General features: G+C 39.3%; 1 protein-coding gene across 1 annotated transcript; it reads left to right on the forward strand.

The window, feature by feature from the left end:
* The first annotated feature begins 2,108 nt into the window (after positions 1-2,108).
* Positions 2,109-21,836, forward strand: LOC117420702 (membrane-associated progesterone receptor component 2-like). The gene is made up of 3 exons (XM_034034239.3): positions 2,109-2,517; positions 19,420-19,575; positions 20,374-21,836. Exons 1-3 carry the CDS (start codon positions 2,172-2,174, stop codon positions 20,469-20,471), a joined length of 600 nt encoding a protein of 199 aa, XP_033890130.2. The 5' UTR covers positions 2,109-2,171; the 3' UTR covers positions 20,472-21,836.
* The last annotated feature ends 1,228 nt before the right edge of the window (positions 21,837-23,064 follow it).

Raw genomic sequence — 23,064 nt, forward strand, 5'->3', positions numbered from 1 at the left:
TTCTCTACTCTCGAACACACAATCCCGAGTGAGAGTAACACGGCCTCTTTTATGCAGCTGTACTGCGACTTGATTGCTAATCAATCATTCAATTGGAATCTCGGTACATCTGCACGTGAACTAATTGTGCTCCCTGTGCTTCCATACTATACACATTTTATCTGCACGTGAAGTGATTGTGCCATCCTCGTGTCTAAATACAAATATACATTTAAAATCAATCGTGCTCCACATAGCCCCATTATATCCCATGCACTAATACATATACACCAACACTGTTATTAGTATTTATTTCTTAGCAGACGCCCTTACCCAGGGCGAATTAACACACCACACGCAACCTATAAAATACACAGGGGCGGTGCACTTTGCCACCGGGACGTTGAGGGGTTCTGCCTCTCAGATAATGAACTTTGAAATAAGTGGCCCAAAGCGATTTTACACTTGAAATACACCAGTTACTTATTCCATTTGTGTTACATTTGCGGTATGCGAATAAGAAGCTAGCTGAATAAGAAGCCAGCTTCATCAATTTCATAAAATATTTAGTGATTTTGCAAAGAGGGGGTGATGATAACCTATCTAGTGATACCTAGATATTTAGTGAGCAAAGCATCTAAAGGGGGTAAATGGAGCAAAACAAGCTCACCAGGCTACAGGATTCCAAGTGCATTCCGGGGTATGCGTTCACTACTGACACCAATGTAACGATTTCGGTTCCCGCAGGCGGGGTGTTTCACAGGTGGAGGTGGGACGCGAACCCGGGACCCCCCTCACAAGCATAGTGCCGATACCCTTTGGTACAGCGGTATGGCCAAACGTTTTGCATCACCTCGGATTTTATAGGATTGATACATATTTGTTGTTATATGAACTATATGAGAATACTTTAGATGTCTTATTTAACATAATGCAATCAAAGAAACTACAAAACGGGCAAAAGTATACCGGTGTAGTGTTATTTTCAGTTACGTGTTAAGCGCATGCCTAATAACTTCCGCTAAGAAAGCCGAGAAACGGCCATTCAAATTTAGTACTTTATGCTATTTTTCGGTCTTTTACATCTATTGAATGCATCATATTTTTCCACCATGAAGAAAATAGTATGTGAATATTTGTCATATGCAATACATTGTATACACGTTTTTTTACTTCTGCAACTTTGTGGTGACTTCTCATTTTGTCTTGTTCGTCGTGATTTTTTTTTTTTAAGAGAAATTGTTTGTCAGTTTCCTGTTTAAGTTGCCATGAAAAAGTATTTGCCCCCTGTCTGCTTTTCTGCATTTTTGCATATTTTTGAGACTGAATGTTATCAGATCTTCAACCAAAACCTAATATTAGATAAATGGGACCCTGAGTGAACAAATAACACAAATATTTGATACATATTTCATTTATTTATTAAAGGAAGTTATGCAACACCCAATGCCCCCATGTGAAAAAGTAATCGCCCCCTTAGACTCAATAACTGGTTACAACACCTTTAGCAGCAATAACTGCAACGAAACGCTTCCTGTGGTTATTGATTAGTCTCTCACAGCGCCGTGGAGGAATTTTGGCCCACTCATCCATGCAGAACTGCTTCAACTCAGTGACATTTGTGGGTTTTCGAGCATGAACTGCTCGTTTCAGGTCTGGCCACAACATCTCAATGGGGTTTAGATCTGGACTTTGACTAGGCCATTCCAAAACTTTAAATTTCTTGTTCTTCAACCATTCTGATGTAGACTTGCTTGTGTGTTTCGGATCATTGTCTTGCTGCATGACCCAGCTGCGCTTCAGTAATAAAGAACATGTTGACCTTAATTGATGCTCATATTATTACAATTTTAAAAATCGTTGTTCTTTTAATTCAATAATAACAGTCAAAAATAAAATACTTAATTATTTTAAAAATCATGTGAAGCCATTTAACCTTTAGAATAAATACTCTAAAATAAAACCCAACTATGTTTTTACAAATAACTTTGTGAATTTGTTTGCCAGTTTTATTTGCGTACACAATACCGTCATGACGTCAGGGAATTGTAGTGCTCCGCAACAAAACGCCTCCCCCGTGCCAAAACTACAACTCCTAACATGCCCTGCTCTTTCTGCAGTCGCGATCCAATCAGATTTGAGTGCAGCCCTTGTGGGCGGCGGTGTTGTGGGGGTAAGCGCTAACGTGGAGTATGGCGGACGATGGAAACGATAGCAGTGAAGCAGCAGGCAGCAGCGGCGGGCCGGTGACTTCAGAGGAGCCAGAAACGGGGTTCGGTGTCGTCGGGATGCTAGTGAATGTCAGTGTTTTATTGGTGGTGGTGGCTGTCTGCTATGGCATATACAGGCGGTGGGGGAAACGGGTCGGCTTGATTGCGGACCAAGGGAAAGAGGCCGCGAATCTTCCCAAGATGAAGAGGCGAGATTTCACTCTGGAGCATTTGAGGGAGTACGATGGAGTTCAAAACCCCCGAATCTTAATGGCAGTTAATATGAAGGTCTTTGATGTCACCAGCGGCAAGAGATTTTATGGGCAAGGTAAGCAAGCTGCAGTTATCACGTCACATCATACGAGTAAGAAACTGCTCAGACAGAGCAGAGCAACAAACACAGGGTCACGGGAGCCTGGGTATTTATATACACGTCGAAGTGCACATCATACTGTGCTCGCTGCAGTTGGGTTTCGACCAAATGTATCGTATTATTGTCTCGTCATGAAGGCAGTAACCTTAAAACTCCGAGTGATGATACGATAAACTGGACACGTTATCTGTAAATAGAAGACGTGTCCATTTTTGGTCTAATACGTACAGACTACAATTGTAGTATGAATGGTAGGCCGCGTTAGATTCTAATTTGTTTTTAACAGTAAATGTCATCTTCACTTTTTGAAGACACCCAATTTCTTTAACTTGACGTAGTTTGGAACGTCCTGTTTTTGTTTTAATACGGTGGGAGGCTAAGATGAGGGCTGCAGTTGAAATCAGACCGTGAAAAGACTGAAAGTGCAAAAAACGTGCCATATTATTTGTAGGTGGTAGTTTTAGTTTGCATCGAATTATTACAAAATAAAGTGAACGCAGGTTGTTACTGATTTTGGCAGCTGGCGTAAGCGAAAAAATGCAAGCGCTGGCCAGAGAACACATTAGATACGACAATTGTCAATATGTTTCTCCTGACGTAGATTTATTTTTAAATTCAACTGATATTGCAAGGCAAGCTCCATGACTTCATACTCTGTGGCACATGGAGGAATGTGTTTGAGCTGTCAAAAAAGAAAACTGGAATTTTAAGTGTTTAATACGGTATTATTATTATTATTATTATTATTATTATTATTATTATTATTATTTATTATGTGTGCAGCAACTCGGTGTGAACCTAAAAAATCTTAATTAAAAGATACTAAAACTGAAATATATCTTTCTGAATTTAGTTAGCTGAAGCTAAATAATTAAAAACGAAAACTAAATAGAAACAAAATAATAATCTTACCAACTAAATAAAAACTGAAACTGAAAAACCACTGCTTGTTTAATATGCTGTCAACATAGAACCTTTTGTAAAACACAAAAGTACTTTGCGTGCTACCATAAACTGTACTTACTTAATCACTAATGTTAACTTGTCCTACCCCCAGCATCTCTACACTAGCATTCTTTCTCTTCACTGGGGTTCTGTGAAGTTGGTTTAATCCCGGTGGATCTGGAAACAGTTTCTCGTTGTATTCTGTTTAAGTTATGTAAACAGATTGATACAGTGAGGTCTTATTTACAGTATGCGATGCAACAACTGCTCACTGCAGCAGTGCATATCTTGTGGTGGGGTGTTTTGTTTTTAACCTATCTGAGGTACAGTAAATTCCATACCATGAAAACCTATGGTGTTCATAAAATGTACACAACTGTACAGCGACACACACTTGATTATGTATGTTAAGCAACCTTGTTGGTTTCACTATAATGCAAACCATTTTTTGTAGCTTGCTTTACTAAGGCTATAGCCATTTATGACCTCATTGCCCTTTGTCATTACAGTGCAGTGTGTTTTTGGGAGAGTGTCTGAAGAAGGTTCAGTTTTTTCTTATAATATGAATTAATATAGTGGTGATTGACTACTAGCAGATATGATATTTGATGTAATTGTTTTGGCCAACTTACTAAACTATGTAAACCTAATAAAGAAAATCATCAAAGAAAAATGCAATGCTGAAATGTGTAACTCCATATGACAATTTGCTCAGGTAAATTTTTGGCAGCCCATTGTGAATGTGCTGTACATTGGCTCATTGTATAGTACATTGCTGTTTAACCAAACCAGTAAGCTTTGGCAGACTATCTGAAATCAGTATCAGTTATTGGGAACTTATTTTTATGAAGATTTTTGTAACAGCAGGTAGTTGGCTAAATGCCAGTATTTACGACATAACGCTATTCCTGAGTTTTTAATGATTTGGAAATCTATTTGTAAAAATGCATTTCTATTAAATCAGTCTGCATGGCATTTGCATGCAAATAGATGTAATTACTGAGCCAAAATAAAACCATGGCTTTACAGTCTGACTCCCTGTTGAAAGTGTGTTTTGGGGCGTTATTCTAAGAATTTAAGCACCAACACTTACAAATGTTTTTTTTTTATTTGTCAGTGTTGGTGCTTGTGAATTTAGTCCTAATGAAAATGAAGGGGCAACATGACTGTGTTCTCCCACCCTCTGTAATCTCAGTCCTGTCACTTCCCGTATTTAAAGGTGTTGTTTCTATGATTTCAGAGGCCATACAATTGTATTTACTAGTGCAAATGGTTAATTTTGCATATCTGTCCCTTCCTGTATATAAATCAATGTTTTCATGTACTGGGGAGTCTTCTCTTTTAAATCCTGTGTGTTTACATACAACACCTTATGTCTGTAAAGAATGCAAATCTTCTGGTTCATCTCCTTTGAGCTTTTTTTGTTTTTTTAAATAAATACCTATGACAAGACTGAACTGCATCCCTGATGTGTGTAGTCCCTCCAGGGAAGGCTCGAGGCTTGCTTGCAAGGCAGTGTTGCAATGCCTTTGAGTTGCTTTCCCTGCTCCATGGATAAGAACTTCAGTGTCCAGTAACAACCAAATTAACATCTTTCATCAGTACCGAAGTTACAGTAAACTTTGACACTTACGTGAAGTGCTGGATTGGGACATTTTAAAATGTGTTTACTGTGGCACTCCCCCTAAATGCAGATTCCCACATAGTTAACTAGGATGGTTTAAAATCAACAGTATAAAAAGCATCCCCTTGAGGATTATGGTCCAGTTAAAATTAACCATTTTGCTAACACATTTGTTATAAGCTCCAGCCATATCTCCATCTGAGATTCTCACTTCATCTTTGTAACATAAAAAAAATACGTATTTTCAGTTACAAGACTGTGATCTTGACCTAAGTCCTTGTATATGGTATTATGTGACTTTCCAATGTCCATGTGAACCATTAACTGAACTTGAGTTTAAATGCAGTCAGATGTTTTTGATTCTGCATTTACTTCAGTGCTGTGACGTTATTGTTGTATCAAATTTGAAGCTGTTGGCAGCCTGCACATACAAGACTTTCTGATAGTGATTTAGAACTGTGGCTGCTTTGGAAAGAGTTGTATTAGTTCTGCAAAGAGTTTGTAGACTGTCCTTGTACCAAGTGGTATACAGGGAATTTATTCTTAATTGCTTTTGATTTACAAAAGTGACCAAGCTAAGGTAAGCACACTGTACCGAATGTACATTTATGAATGTTGATGGAGAACCAGTGGTTTTTGAAATGGATTGACTGTTGGCTCTGTTTTTAGTGGGTATACATGCTGCCTCACAAGGGACTTCCATATTGTCAAAGGTAAGGAAATGGATTGTAAAACATTGGGGATTGCTGTACACCTTCAAATGAATCAGTTAAAAGCTCTGGAGGCCTCAACAGTGTGTTTCTCATGACTTTCAGGGGATTCGATCTTAAAGCTGTCTGACATTCTTGAGGATTGCTGCCAAGCTCTTGCATCTCTTTGACAAGTTAGGTTTCTGGGAAATGAAATCTATACATACATGAGTCAGATCCAGTCTTCTGTGTGTGTGTATGTGTGTATATATATATATATATATATATATATATATATATATATATATATATATATATACATATACAGTGCCTTGCAAAAGTATTCAGACCCCTGACCAATTCTCTCATATTACTGAATTACAAATGGTACATTGAAATTTCGTTCTGTTTGATATTTTTTTTTAAAACACAAACTCAAAATCAATTATTGTAAGGTGACATTGGTTTTATGTTGGGAAATATTTAAGAAAAATAAAAAACTGAAATATCTTGCTTGCATAAGTATTCTACCTTTTGCTGCAATAACAGCTTTAAGTCTTTTGGGGTAAGTATGTACCAGCTTTGCACACAGTGTCGGAGTGATTTTGGCCCATTCTTCTTGGCAGATTTGCTCCAGGTTGTTCAGGTTGGTTGGACGACACTTGTGGACCGCAATTTTCAAATAGTGCCACAGATTCTCAATGGGATTGAGATCAGGACTTTGACTGGGCCACTGTAGGACATTCACCTTTTTGTTCTTGAGCCACTCCAATGTTGCTTTGGCCTTGTGATTGGGATCATTGTCCTGCTGAAAGGTGAATTTCCTCCCAAGCTTCAGTTTTTTAGCGGACTGAAGCAGGTTCTCTTGCAGTATTTCCCTGTATTTTGCTCCATCCATTCTTCCTTCAATTTTAACAAGATGCCCAGTCCCTGCTGATGAGAAGCATCCCCACAGCATGATGCTGCCACCACCTTACTTCACTGTAGGGATGGTGTGTCTTGAGGCATGGGCAGTGTTAGGTTTGCCCACTCATAGCGCTTTGAGTTTTGGCCAAAAAGCTCTATCTTGGTCTCATCTGACCACAAAACCTTTTCCCACATCGCAGCTGGGTCACTCTCATGCTTTTTGGCAAACTCCAGACGTGCTTTCAGATGGTACTTTTTGAGTAACGGCTTCTTTCTTGCCACCCTCCCATACAGGCCAGTGTTATGCAGAGCTCTTGATATGGTTGACTGGTTCACCATTACTCCACCCCCAGCCACTGAACTCTGTAGCTCCTTCAAAGTGATTGTTGGCCTCTCTGTGGCTTCTCTCACAAGTCTCCTTCTTGTTTGAGCGCTGAGTTTTGAGGGACGGACTTTTCTTGGCAGTGCCTGGGTGGTGTGATGCAGCTTCCACTTCCTGATTATTGATCCAACTGTGCTCACTGGGATATCCAAACACCTTTCCCTAATCTATGCATTTGTATTACTTTATCTCTAACTTCTGTAGAATGCTCTTTGGTCTTCATTTTCCTTCGGATTCACAGTCTGACCAATGATCCTTCAACAGTGGGGGTTTTATCCAGAAAATCTGACAGCAACTTTAATGGTTCACAGGTGGAGGCCAATGGTAAGGTAATTGTGTCCTCGTTAGGGCAATCTTTTTCATCGGTGTAAACTTGGAGCTTCCACAGCACAGGGGTTGAATACTTATGCAAGCAACATATTTCAGTTTTTTATTTTTCTTAAAAATATTTCCCAACATGAAACCAATGTCACCTTACAGTAATTGATTTTGAGTTTCAGTGTTTTAAAATAAAATATCAAACAGAATGAAATTTCAATGTACCATTTGTAATTCAGTAATATGAGAGAATTGGTCAGGGGTCTGAATACTTTTGCAAGGCACTGTGTGTGTGTGTGTGTGTGTATATGTGTGTGTGTATATGTATGTATGTATGTATATGTATGTATATATATATATATATATATATATATATATATATATATATATATATATATATATATATATATATATATAATTATTTGTTTATTTAGCAGACGCCTTTACCCAAGGCGACTTACAGAGACTAGGGTGTGTGAACTATGCATCAGCTGCAGAGTCACTTACAATTACGTCTCACCCGAAAGACGGAGCACAAGGAGGTTAAGTGACTTGCTCAGGGTCACACAATGAGTCAGTGGCTGAGGTGGGATATATATAATGTGTGTGTGTGTGTGTGTGTGTGTGTGTGTGTGTGTATATATACAGCTCTGGAAAAAATTAAGAGACCACTGCAAAATTATCAGTTTCTCTGGTTTTACTATTTATAGGTATGTGTTTGGGTAAAATGAACATTTTTGTTTTATTCTATAAACTACTGACAACATTTCTCCCAAATTCCAAATAAAAATATTGTCATTTAGAGCATTTATTTGCAGAAAATGACAACTGGTCAAAATAACAATAAAGATGCAGTGTTGTCAGACCTCGAATAATGCAAAGGAAATAAGTTCATATTCATTTTTAAACAACACAATACTAATGTTTTAACTTAGGAAGAGTTCAGAAATCAATATTTGGTGGAATAACCCTGATTTTCAAGCACAGCTTTCATGCGTCTTGGCATGCTCTCCACCAGTCTTTCACATTGATGTTGGGTGACTTTATGCCACTCCTGGCGCAAAAATTCAAGCAGCTCGGCTTTGTTTGATGGCTTGTGACCATCCATCTTTCTCTTGATCACATTCCAGAGGTTTTCAATGGGGTTCAGGTCTGGAGATTGGGCTGGCCATGACAGGGTCTTGATCTGGTGGTCCTCCATCCACACCTTGATTGACCTGGCTGTGTGGCATGGAGCATTGTCCTGCTGGAAAAACCAATCTTCAGAGTTGGGGAACATTGTCAGAGCAGAAGGAAGCAAGTTTTCTTCCAGGACAACCTTGTACTTGGCTTGATTCATGCGTCCTTCACAAAGACAAATCTGCCCGATTCCAGCCTTGCTGAAGCACCCCCAGATGAGTCCAATTTTCAGCTTTGCCCAACACCTGGTCGTCTAATGGTTAGACAGAGACCTGGAGAGGCCTACAAGCCACAGTGTCTCGCACCCACTGTGAAATGTGGTGGAGGATCGGTGATGATCTGGGGGTGCTTCAGCAAGGCTGGAATCGGGCAGCTTTGGCATGAATCAAGCCAAGTACAAGGTTGTCCTGGAAGAAAACCTGCTTCCTTTTTTTCGTTGCTTGAAATGACCACAGATAAACTGCAGCTTTAACAAACTGTGCCCACAACTACTGAACTAAAACATCCTAGTTTAAAAAAATAAAAAAAATAATTTAAACTACTGTACTCGCCAAAGATGAACGAAAATGTAATCGGTTCTCAAACTTCACTGCACTGAGACCCACTAGTTCTAGCAATAAAAGTGACTGCAATATTTTTTACAGTCAGCAGTTATATATCTGCCAAGAAACCATGCAAATCAAGCCATTTAGCACAAGCTTTTGGGGTTGTTGTTTTTTTTTACTGCTGATCGGGTCATTGTTGTCGGCACTTCTTTTGCTGCAGTGCCACTTGATTCCCCTTCATTACTCCCGTTTCCAACACTTCTTATTTATGAAGCAACTTCTTGAACTTCCTTCACAAAAAAAATCAGAGACTACAGAAGTGCACTAGGTAACCAGTTCAGAACTTTCAGACAGAGGCAGGGCGAGGGACTAGTTGGGAGTACAATTGAGTAAAAAGAGACAATAATAATAATACATTAACGTACCTGCTGCTTAAACGAAAATGTTTTTATTTTTATTTCGCAGGTATTCGACACAACTTCGTTTTGACTGCGTCATCTTTACACTCCTCCCTTTTCTATTTTGACGCCAGCTGCTGTGCTCCGCGTATGAACACTGTACACATTTTATTAATTTGTATTAAGTTAACTGTTATGTAAAAACGGTATGCATTTATTTATCGTTTAAACGGTTAACCTAGTATTAATGGAGAGGGAAAACTGTCTGAAATTCTAGCTGTATAGTTTTGTATTATCTGCTGTAGTAACTATTTTATAGAATGACAAGAAGGTTTCAACGGGCAACGAAGCTCATCTCCCTGCAGCTCTTATGAAATGAAGTGTCATGGAAGAATGTAGAAAACTGACAGCAGAGTGGTTGATTTATAATTGTGGCACTGACAGCTGTGAAGGGTGGAGCAGCTAGGGATGGGCAGTTTGAAAATATTCACATGGCACCTGACAGGTTTGCATATTTCATGCAGTCTTATCAGGAATTACAGCCGAAGGCTTAATATACAGTACATTTGATATATAATATTCACCATAAAAAGCAAGAAACTGCAAAGGGGTCTGTTTGCAAGGTCAGTTCAGCAGCAGTAGGGATGTTGAGTTCAAATGCTACTGGCGTCAGTAAAAAAAATAAATAAATAATAACCATTAGACATAACATTTAAACGTGGAGTAGGCCTACATTCTTCCTGGATGGCATTGTTTTAACACAATTTCAGTTTGGTTTTCAATCGTGTGAGCTGTTCTCTAAATAGTGCTTCTTTATGATTTTGGTAAGTGAAAACAATGCAGTTGGTGTACCTGTTTAGTTATCTGTAAACATTTAAGCCCTAGCAAACAGAATAAAAGCTTTTTATATTTTTCTGAAATTTTTAATCCTTCGTGAAACAGATCAAGGCACAAGTCCATTATATTTATTGTAGATTGCTTAACAGAAATGCAGTAAAGCTTATTGTGGCAGGCTGACTTTTCTGGTAATAATACAGAAGCTGCTCTTTAAGCGTACAGTAGTGTTTTCTATTTTTATACTTTATAAATGCATGGATAGAGCTGAAGAACATGCTGAAAGACTCCGAATTCAACAGACCAATAGTGTGTTCAGTTTCAGTGTCTGTGAACCATGGACAGGTACAAGCCTCACACAGGTGAGTTGGTTTGTGGTGAGGCTGCACGCTTTAAACACACCGTTGCGTCTTTTTTTTTTTTTTTTTTTTGAAGGTCACCCAAAGTACTGCGCTGATTTGTTTGCAGTGACTGACACCGGTTCCTGTTAAATTGGAGAGGATAGTGTGACCGCTGCACACATGACACATGCACACATGTAATAACTAATCATGGTTTAAATTTGATTTCATCAACTGCAATACCTGCTTTCTCCCTGAATTATTATATTCAGCAAGTTGGGTTGACTTAACTTTGAAAGTGCAACACTATAGAGCAGGCTATTTCCACCATGTAGATCTGCAGGTATTAGTTCTCCAGTGCTCTATAGAGCAGCTGTCTCCACCATGTAGATCTGCAGGTATTAGTTCTCCAGTGCTCTATAGAGCAGCTGTCTCCACCATATAGATCTGCAGGTATTAGTTCCCGACTGCTTTCCATATGCAGCTGACACAATACAGTCCTCTTACCCACCTTAACCCTACATAAGAAGATGCTCTTCTACCAAAATTTGTCTCACTGTGACATTCTGCCAAAGGCTTCTAAAATTACACCAAATATACTATTAAATGACAAAGCAAATTGCACAGAAGACTACATTCTAGAATAAATCTATTTTGGTGCAAATAACTGCTTGTAGGGCACAGTAACTTTCAAATGAAGTGCAGCTGCACAAGCAGTAGTTTTAGCTGCAGAACATAAGAACATAAGAAAGTTTACAAACGAGAGGAGGCCATTCAGCCCATCTTGCTCGTTTGGTTGTTAGTAGCTTATTGATCCCAGAATCTCATCAAGCAGCTTCTTGAAGGAGCCCAGGGTGTCAGCTTCAACAGCATTACTGGGGAGTTTGTTCCAGACCCTCTCAATTCTCTGTGTAAAAAAGTGCCTCCTGTTTTCTGTTCTGAATGCCCCTTTATCTAATCTCCATTTGTGACCCCTGGTCCTTGTTTCTTTTTTCAGGTCAAAGAAGTCCCCTGGGTTGACATTGTCTATACCTTTTAGGATTTTGAATGTTTGAATCAGATCACCGCGTAGTCTTCTTTGTTCAAGACTGAATAGATTCAATTCTTTTAGCCTGTCTGCATACGACATGCCTTTTAAACCCGGGATAATTCTGGTTGCTCTTCTTTGCACTCTTTCTAGAGCAGCAAAATCCTTTTTGTAACGAGGTGACCAGAACTGAACACAATATTCTAGGTGAGCTCTTACTAATGCATTGTAGAGTTTTAACATTACTTCCCTTGATTTAAATTCAACACTTCTCACAATATATCCGAGCATCTTGTTAGCCTTTTTTATAGCTTCCCCACATTGTCTAGATGAAGACATTTCTGAGTCAACATAAACTCCTAGGTCTTTTTCATAGTTCCCTTCTTCAATTTCAGTATCTCCCATATGATATTTATAATGCACAATTCTGAATGCTGTCTAGATCATTTTGAATGACCTTTGCTGCTTCAACAGTGTTTGCCACTCCTCCTATTTTTGTGTCGTCTGCAAATTTAACGTGTTTGCTTACTATACCAGAATCTAAATCATTAATGTAGATTAGGAATAGCAGAGGACCTAATACTGATCCCTCTGGTACACCACTGGTTACCTCACTCCATTTTGAGGTTTCTCCTCTAATCAGTACTTTCTGTTGTCTACCTATTAACCACTCCCTAATCTATGTGCATGCATTTCCTTGAATCCCTACTGCGTTCAGTTTGAGAATTAATCTTTTATGCGGGACTTTGTCAAAAGCTTTCTGGAAATCTAAATAGACCATGTCGTATGCTTTGCAGTTATCCATTTTCAATGTTGCATCCTCAAAGTCAAGTAGGTTAGTTAAACACGATCTCCCTTTCCTAAAACCATGCTGGCTGTCTCCCAGGATATTGTTACCATATAGGTAATTTTCCATTTTGGATCTTATTATAGTTTCCATAAGTTTACATATAATAGAAGTCAGGCTTATTGGTCTGTAGTTACCTGGTTCGGTTTTGTCTCCCTTTTTGTGGATCGGTATTACGTTTGCTATTTTCCTGTCTGTCGGTACAACCCCTGTGTCGAGACTGTTGCATGATCTTGGTTAGCGGTTTGTAAATAACTTCTTTCATTTCTTTGAGTACTATTGGAGGCTGTGTGGTCCAGTGGTTAAAGAAAAGGCCTTGTAACCAGGAGGTCCCCGGTTCAAATCCCACCTCAGCCACTGACTCACTGTGTGACCCTGAACAAGTCACTTAACCTCCTTGTGCTCCGTCTTTCGGGTGAGACGTAATTGTAAGTGACTCTGCAACTGATGCATAGTTCACATACCCTAGTCTGTAAGTCGCCTTGGATAAAGGCGTCTGCTAAATAAACAAATAATAATAATAATAATATTGGGAGGATCTCATCCGGCCCAGGGGATTTGTTTATTTTAAGAGCTCCTAGTCCCTTTAACACTTCTGCCTCTGTTATGCTAAAGTTATTTAAAATTGGATAGGAACAGGTCGACATGTGGGGCATGTTGTCCGTGTCCTCCTTTGTAAAAACCTGTGAAAAGTAATCATTTAATATATTTGCTATTTTTTTTTCTTCATCTATGATTTTGCCATTTGTGTCTCTTAGACATTTAACCTCCTCTTTGAATGTTTCCAGAATTTCCCAGTGCCTTCACCCACAAATATCTGATTTCCTCTTGTTTTAATCATTGCGTTCTTATCATCACGCTGCATGTCATGTCCTTTCGGTTTATCAGTTCTCAGCTTCATGTGGCCTGTAACATTTTTATAATCAGAGGAAAGCTAGGCATCCGAATTCCTCTCGGGCGTTGGCGTGTAGGCCTACACTTACATTTTGAGGGCTGATAAAGACCTGTGGTTCCTGAAGGTGGGTGTAGAAGAGATTCATAAAGTTTGGAGTTAAGGCCTCTACACACTGGACGCGATGCGACAAGCGAACGTGTCGTACGACACACCGCACCACGACAAAAAAAATAAAACATGTATTTTTGATACGAGCTGTTCACACTGCCTGCGATGTGAAAAAAATAGGATTGGTGTATTTTTTTGTCGTCCCTTGCGTGTCTTCAGTAAACAATGGCGGAAGAAAAGATCATTCTTGCAGTATCAAAATACCTGGAGCTGTACAATAGATTCATTTACAGTGCCGTGAAAAAGTGTTTGCCCCCTGTCTGATTTTCTGCATTTTTGCATATTTTTGACACTGAATGTTATCAGATCTTCAACCAAAACCTAATATTAGATAAAAGGGACCCTGAGTGATCAAATGACACAAAAAATTGATACATATTTCATTTATTTATTAAAGAAAGTTATGCAACACCCAATGCCCCCATGTGAAAAAGTAATCGCCCCCTTAGACTCAATAACTGGTTACGCCACCTTTAGCAGCAATAACTGCAACGAAACGCTTCCTGTAGTAATTGATTAGTCTCTCACAGCGTCGTGGAGGAATTTTGGGCCACTCCTCCATGCAGAACTGCTTCAACTCTGTGACATTTGTGGGTTTTCGAGCATGAACTCCTCGTTTCAGGTCCTGCCACAACATCTCAATGGGGTTTAAGTCTGGACTTCAACCATTCTGATGTAGACTTGCTTGTGTGTTTCGGATCATTGTCTTGCTGCATGACCCAGCTGCACTTCAGCTTCAGCTCACGGATGGATGGCCTGACATTCTGCTGTAGAATTCTCTGATACAGAGCAGAATTCATGGTTCCTTCAATGATGGCAAGGCATCCAGGTCCTGATGCAGCAAAGCATCCCCAAACCATGACACTACCACCACCATGCTTGACCTTTGGTATGAGGTTCTTACTGTGGAATGCAGTGTTTGGTTTTCGCCAGATATAACGGGGCCCATGTCTGCCAAAAAGTTCCACTTTTGACTCATCTGTCCATAGAACATTGTTCCAGAACTCTTGAGGATCATCCAGGTGCTTTTTGGCAAACTTGAGACGAGCATTCATGTTCTTCTTAGTGAGCAATGGTTTCCGCCTTGCTACTCTGCCATGAATCCCATTTTTGCCCAGTGTCTTTCTGATGGTGGAGTCATGAACACTGACCTTAGCCGAGGCGAGAGAGGCCTGCAGATCCCTGGATGTTGTTCTAGGGTTCTTTGTGACTCCCTGGACGATTTTACGCCTTGCTCTTGGAGAGATTTTGGCAGGACGGCCACTCCTGGGAAGATTCACTACTGTCCCAAACTTTCTCCATTTGGACAATATGGCTCTGACTGTGGTTCGGTGGAGCCACAGAGCCTTAGAAATGGCTTTGTAACCCTTTCCAGACTGATAGGCATCAACAACTTTTTTTTCCGGAGGTCTTCAGGAATTTCTTTTGTTTGTGGCATGATGTGCCTGTAGAACCTGTGTGCTGACAACTTGACTCTGATGGTAAGGGCCAAAGTTAGTCAGATTTATATTGGGCAGGGCTGGCCCAAATCAGGCCTGGTTGTTAACCAGAGTACTCAAACAACTGACCCTAATTATCCCTTTAATTGGGTTGAGTTAACTAGGGGGGGGCAATAACTTTTTCATACCTGAAGATTGCATGTTTGATTACCTTGCACACCAAACAAATGAAAGAAGCACCAAACTTTGGTGTCATTTTTTCTCTCAGACTCCCTCTATATACTACTACAATCCACAAAAAAATCTGACCAAATAAAATGTGAAAAATGTACAAAAATGCAGAAAATCAGACGGGGCAAATACTTTTTCACAGCACTGTACCTTTTACTGAAATAAGTATTCTGAAAAGCTATTATGTATTGTTCGTTATTAGCCGGACTATGATACATGTGATTTTTTTTTCCAGCTGATGATACAATCAGATGAGAGTTGCCTATCACATTGCTCGCGCCTGTCGCCACTGATGTGAAAGGTAGTGTCGCAGCGAAAGTACCATTTAATCACAGGACAAATCGCATCGCGTCCGGTGTAAAATCCTCCCCAGTAGCTGCACCAAAACAAAGAGGATTTCTCCTTCATGCTACATAACTGTATGTGTATAAAATCGAATAACTACTGGTAGTTTAATTCCAGTTTACGAGTTGGTTTATAAAGTAAAAACCTTGGGAAAACTCTTGACATGTGAAAACTAAAGTACTAAAAAAATGATATTTCTGTTTTCACAAGAGCGGTGCTCATTGTATTGCTGCATGTTGGTTTGCCATTTGTTTTGCATCTGAGGAGTTGCTGTTGGACATCTTAATCCAATCATAGGGGTTGATTAATTGAGCATTTTGATTAATGGAAGTGGCCATTGCACAAATAGATTTTTACAATTACGTGCTGCAGATAGTTTCTGCTTTGTGTGTTTTTATGTAAACTCTGCTACAGGAAATCAAAGTGTATTATACTATCTTACAATGTACAGACTCAGTAGCCTGTTTATTTCCTTGGAACTCTACCAGCCTTAAAGCTATGGCTTAATTACCTTTTATATTGATAAAAAAAAAGCTGCATTTTAACAAAGTACTTTCTTAATACTTGTTTTGATCACTTTTATTCGTAGCGTTGAGAAACTTTTCATGGTTTTACCCGGCTTGTTTTGTTGTCTGAACATGCACAGTTTATGTGAAGTTTGTGAGTAAATGTACAGCATTTGCTTTGAAATGTGTCAGATGTGATGCTTTCTATAAGTGATTTGAGATGGCATTCAGTGTTGATGTTCTGGTCTTGACAGGTGGAAATCCACTTCCTGTTGAGAGAGGGTTCCCGAGTTCCATGTCTCTTTGACTTTGTTATAGTGAATATATTATTTATGGTCAATCGACCATGGTCAAGTTACGTCTACTAAACAAGGTTTCTATTTTGAGCATAGATATTATTGGTCATTCCAGTTCAAGTGTACCAGGGGGGTTGTGTTTGTGTTTTGCCTAGAGGTCTTAAAAAGCAACTATACCTAGATGCTGACATCGTGGCTCTGTCAACATGCACATGGGAAACAAAGGAGCATTTTTCCAAACATCAGACACTTCACCATGCAGGAGTTACACAGCTCTTCTGTTCCTGCACACATTCCTGTGTACATTAGCTGGAATGACCCTCTATACATTTTAGTGCTTCGTCAAAAGTAAATACTTAGTCTTTTCCTGACATCTGACTTGCAGTGCTCCTTAATATTTTTAACGTGTGCATTAGTAAGAGAGATAGGCTGCCACATGCTGGAGCAGCTTTGCTAGTCAGTGTGTAAGAAGCTTTGCACGTGCCAAATAAAATGTATGAGCTACCACTCTGGCAGGAGTTCATGCAAATAGGTCTATGACATACGGTGTACGGAGTGTATATAAACTATCCAGATATAAAACCAGGAGCAGTACCAAAACAACACAGGGCAATTCTGATACATAAATCATGGAGAGAGATACTGTTTCTATGATTGCATAGCAGTTTGCATCTTAACCCTTTCCGGTCCAATGTCGGACCCTGTCCGACATCATCGAAAAGAAAAAGCTGAGAAAACCATTCAATGGCCGAGTGAGACCGATAGGAGCCGAGAGAAGCCGAAAAAAAAAGGGGGCAGATCTCAGCAATACACATACCCCCGGCACCACAGAGATAACACAGACATAAACAAACAAGATAGCTGCTTCTGCATCCAGCGCTCAAAGAATACACCGTGTAACAATTTTTTATTTTTTTTTTGGTTCCTGGGTAGTAAGTGTTATTTCCTAATTGCTTATGCCTCATAAGTATAGAAAATGGCTATTATTCCCCACAAACTTTGCTTTTGTGACCAGGACAGTGATATTTTGAAATTTACCTATTTTCCAGAACATTCCAGATAGATTCAGTGCTGAGTAAACTTGGAGTAACTTCTAGAACTTTCCAGTAATATAAATAGTTGTATAAATACAGGGGCCTTAAGCCCACCAGTTCAGTTTAGTTCCAGCTGCCTAAGTGGATACATATCTGCATTTTTCTGAGATGGCATCAAGGTCATAGGAGACTTCAAAATGGTGGCATTCCTGATGGGTCTCCAAGGCGGTTTTACCAAGTTTCCCTGCTATCTTTGCCTTTGGGACAGCAGGGACACCAAGGCGCACTACCACAGGCGGGACTGGCCACAGCGGACCGAGTTCTCTGTGGGGAGGAACAACGTCAAGTGGGAGCCACTGGTGGACCCCCGGAAGGTGCTGATACCACCACTGCATATCAAATTGGGCCTTATGAAACAATTTGTCAGAGCTCTAGATAAGGAGTCGGCAGCCTTCAAGTACCTTCAAGACTTCTTCCCTAAGCTGTCTGAGGCAAAGGTCAAAGCCGGTGTCTTCGTCGGACCACAGATAAAGAAGATCCTGGAGTGCAATGAATTCCCCAAGAAGCTCACTAGTAAGGAGAAAGCGGCTTGGAACAGCTTTGTCGCAGTGGTTTGGGGCTTCCTGGGCAATCACAAGGCCGAAAACTATGTGGAGCTGGTTGAGACTGTGGTGAAGAACTACGGCACAATGGGCTGTAGGATGTCCCTCAAAGTCCATATCCTTGATGCTCATCTTGATAAATTCAAGGAGAACATGGGAGCGTACTCGGAGGAGCAAGGCAAGCTCTTCCACCAGGATATACTGGACTTTGAACGCCGCTACCAAGGACAGTATAACGAGAACATGATGGGAGACTACATTTGGGGGCTGATTCGTGAAAGTGATTTACAGTATAATCGTAAATCTCGAAAAACTACTCACTTCTAAATCTTTTGTAGTCATTTTTGTATTACTTTAGTATAAATACATGTTAATTTGGATTCATATGTTGTTTTTTTTCTGACTTTATGTGAACAAAAAGACACAAATTCGCCCGTTTTCTCATTGGAAATAGGTAAATTTCAAAATATCACTGTCCTGGTCACAAAAGCAAAGTTTGTGGGGAATAATAGCCATTTTCTATACTTTTGAGGCATAAGCAATTAGGAAATAACACTTACTACCCAGGAACAAAAATTGTGTTACATGGTGATATCACAGACATTTGCAGAGCTTTTTCAGCGAACAAGGGTCAAGGCTGGAGATGCAATACTGAGTGTCCTGTTGATATGCAGTGCCTTTTAAACCTGTTTTACTGTGAAAAAATACTTTTAAACAGCGCGTCTAAAATAAACAGTGCGTGTGAAAATAAATTGGACCTGACACGCCTGAGACACGCTGAATAAATGGACTGCAAAGGGTTAAATATGGGTCACTGTGCATATCACATTAAGATAATCTTCATTAAAGCTTGTAAAGCTAAGGGATCCAAGTAAAGCAGGGCTTAACTGTTCAAAGTAGACTTGTTCAAGCCTTCACATTGCTGTGCGGCAGCTCATTGCAGTGTCTTTTGAATTGGTCCATAATAGCACATTCTCACAGCTCTGCTACATCAGAATAGCTACTGTACCCCAACTTTAGTAATTGTTTTGAAAGAAGCTGTTGCATCCCAGGTATCTCCTGGCAATTTATGAAAAGAAAAAAGAGATAATTAATTATATCAATGAACTGTCTGATGAGGTTACAATTCTCTGAAGGCAAATGTATTTCTTGTTAAAAACAGTTGTCTCACAATTCCCAGGCAGGGCAAGCTGATAGACTCCCAGAACAGCAGGTGCATTCCCTTCAGCAGTGCCTGCAGGGATTGTCTGTGCCGGTAGGATGTCTGCATGAGTCTTCACTTTTTCCTGCTGTTCTTCGTTTATAGATGGCCCCTATGGAATCTTCGCTGGAAGAGATGGGTCTAGGGGCTTGGCGACCTTCTGCCTTGATAAAGATGCACTGCGAGATGAGTACGATGACCTCTCTGATTTAAACGCTGTACAGATGGAGAGTGTAAGGGAATGGGAGATGCAGTTTTTGGGTAAGATGCTTCCATCTTATTTTTATCCACAAAAAATGTCCCTGGCTAGCACTAATAATGTAAACACAAGTCAACATCAACATCTTGTTTTAGTGCACCTTCCCCAGCTGTTGTCTATAATTCTCTGTTGAATTCAATCATTAGTGTTGTCCAGTAAAGATTAGCCATTTTCACTGCCACGTTGTTTTAACCTCTGGCCATATCAATGATACAGATCATAAAGTTTCATTGCAGGTGTTGTCTAGTAAAAATTAACTGTTTCACTCCCACATTGTTGAACACATTCATTGAACAGGAGGATTGACCACAGAATTGAGCAGTGTGTGACTTATGGAAGCGTCACATTATTTTACCTTTTTTTGTCTTGATCCAAAAACTAATTCTGATTATGTGCTCAAGGCGGGGCTTTCCCGCAGTAAGTAAGTAAGCGAAATGAATTGCGGATTTCATTCTTGTTTAGTTGATTTCTTTCCATGCTACATTCCAGCTATGCTATTACTCTGCAGAAGGGTTTGCATCCGACATGATCCATTTACACAGCAGTTTTATCAAGATGGAGAGAATGATTTGCTATCTGTACTGTGAGAAACAGAAGTTGTGTTTGATATGGAAGCTATGTCTCGGTGAATCTGATACGAAAGTTTTTGCAAGAATGATAATGTTATCGTGATAAAGCACATAAGTAATCAAGGTCACATTTCATCTAGATATATTGAACTTGATTTTGAGAAATTGCAGCTTACTGAAAAGAGGTTAAAGGTAATATAGAGAGGCTTCATCTATTTAATTTCATTTCAGAGAAGTACGACTACGTTGGCCGGCTGCTGAAACCAGGGGACGAGCCCTCGGAATACACAGATGAGGAGGACGTCAAGGATCACGTGAAACACGACTGAACTGTTCAATCAAACCAAAGCCAGGGCTTTCGAGGGCTGCAGACCCTGCTGTTCCTCCTCTGCCACAGGATCACAAGCAGCCCAGGCTCTGTCCTGTAGTGGCAGAGGATTCAAAACATATTTTGTACAAAGAAAAAAAACATGATGTATACTCCTGTGGGGATTTTAATGATTTCAGCATGTCCGATTCGTGCTGCCAACACGTTTTTTTTTTCTTTGTCACTGTAACGTCAAGCAAAGGGTTATTGTTTTGCTATGGGGTGGGAATCTTGGAAGGGTTTTGCAAAAGGGCTGTTTATTTCTCATTACATATTCACAACCAATCAGCTGTTGCTCAAGTTTAGTAGGTTTCTGAAGCATATGGGTCTTGATAAAACAAAGCCCAGACCAAAAAAAAAAAAGCTTAAGGGCCTTTTTAAAATACATACGCAAGTAAGTAAATGTTGCATGTTTGTTTGTTTTAAGAGGGAGCATAGCAAACAGTACCATGCCATTGATTCTCTTTTTGCTGTTTTGTTGTTTGCACTACTAGTTTTCCAGTTTTTCACCATGTGATTGTACTGCAGAGTTCGGTGGTCCATTGAACTACGTTGAATCACAAAGCTGAATCTCCCATTTGAAAAGGGAAAGTCACTGGGCGGGCTTCATTTCAGGAGGGTATCCAGTTATTTGCAAGTGAAGTTTCACCAACTATGTTTACATGCCGCAAAAGTCAACTGTAAGTCTATATTCTCCCCAAATGGTCCATATGAATTGTGCCTTATTTCAGTTGTTTTCTATGTTAACAGATTTAAAGGAAGACAACATATAATACCCCAGTTATATTAATAATACTCGTTATATTAATCGTACAACGTATAATACCCGTTATCTTCATCTTACAGCCACTTCCTTACAGAACCCTCCGACTTAAAGGCATGCTGTTGTCAGCCTGAAGCGCTAAGCCGACTGGAAATCCTTTCCTATATCACAAGCTTGTATATAGACTGCAAAGTATACTCAGTGTTACTGCCATATGTAGTTGATGGAAATCATACACTACTGCGTGTTGTAATGGCCAAATGCCCCATGCTTTATTATTCTTGTTGTTATAATGATTTTTGTTTTGTTTTTTTGCTGAAGCTATTTTTAAGTGTCGGGGACAGGGGTAAAAAAAAAAAAAAAAAGGAAGAACATTCATGTCGGTGATGGGTAGGTGAAACTCGGGAAGGAAACTTGCAGATTCTGTAAATATATATGTAACATTTTATTAAAGCACGTACAACAATGTAAGCTATGCTGAATTCAGACTTGCTGTAGTGGTGTGGAATGTGTAGCAGAGTGCAGATGGACATGTTCATGCATAATAAACAATTTGGTTATTAACTGATGTGTGGGTTTTCTGTCTAGATTAAACCAGTGGTCCTGTTCATTTTAGGGCTTGAGGTGCTTATACAAACAACAAGCGACACACATTTCATGAAAACTCTGCAAATTGAATTAAGAAAATGTTTTGCTACAATCTATATAAATAAATAATGTATTTCAAAATACTTTAAGAACAAGTAACAAGCTCAGGTGTGTCAAAAGCTTGGTGTCAATAATTTGGCCTCTAAAATATTGTTAAATGGTCTGGAAATGTCCACAGGTAGAAAACATAACAGTAGCATCTAAAACTTAACGTCAGGGTGATCAATTGTAATAGTCAAACCTGTCAGTGCTTTTTAAAGGGATGAGAAAAAGCATTACTTTTGAGCAGTTGCAACTTCATTTCAATGTTAAGTATGTTAAGCAGCAATTTGATTAAAAACAATTTAAAATATATTTATTTTACAATTGTCTTCATCGTTTGTGGAGCAGCCTTGTATGTAATACATGTTTAATAAACATATTTAAGTGGTTTGAAATACATTTAATTGAAAATGCATTTCAATTTTTGTGTGCAGGGTTTATGGTTGATGACTTCTGCATGTGACCTTGATAGAGTGAAAAAATGTGTTGGAATGAAAGACTCCAATAAACACGACAGGTGCTGTGCCTGTTGACATCAGTGTCTGGAAACACAGCTGTTCATATCTATTAACTATACATTGATCTCTACTTACCACAGGCAACCATCCTTAATATAATAGGATTATCTTTTCCCTTTGTTTCTGATTAATTGAAAAATATATCCAGTGTTCTGTTAATGTTCATAAACAACTTTTTTTTCCATTTTGAGCTTGTAATGGACCGTATAAAACTTTTGTTTCACCAGCATCCTTTTCGCACCTTTTACACCCAAGGATACCCCACACAAAGGGAAAATGTATAGGACTACTTCAAATAAATACATGAGGGACCTACCACCACCTTTTGTAAAACATTGAAAACCCATAATAAAAAATGAAGACTGAAACTGGTAATAACGGAGGCTTCAATAAATATTACCATTCTTACCTACCTTCTTAAAAGCACCAGCAATATTATTACTGACCCTACTGACCAACTTATTATGTTAAAGATAGTCTTATGTTAATTGATTTTTGAAAATCCTTTAAATACTTTAAAAGTTCCTTGGCACCTTGTGGCCTGCTAGGAAGCAATAATGACATTTCTTTATCAATGGCATGGA

Source organism: Acipenser ruthenus, chromosome 1 (genome assembly GCF_902713425.1).
Source record: "Acipenser ruthenus chromosome 1, fAciRut3.2 maternal haplotype, whole genome shotgun sequence".
Taxonomy (NCBI): domain Eukaryota; kingdom Metazoa; phylum Chordata; class Actinopteri; order Acipenseriformes; family Acipenseridae; genus Acipenser; species Acipenser ruthenus.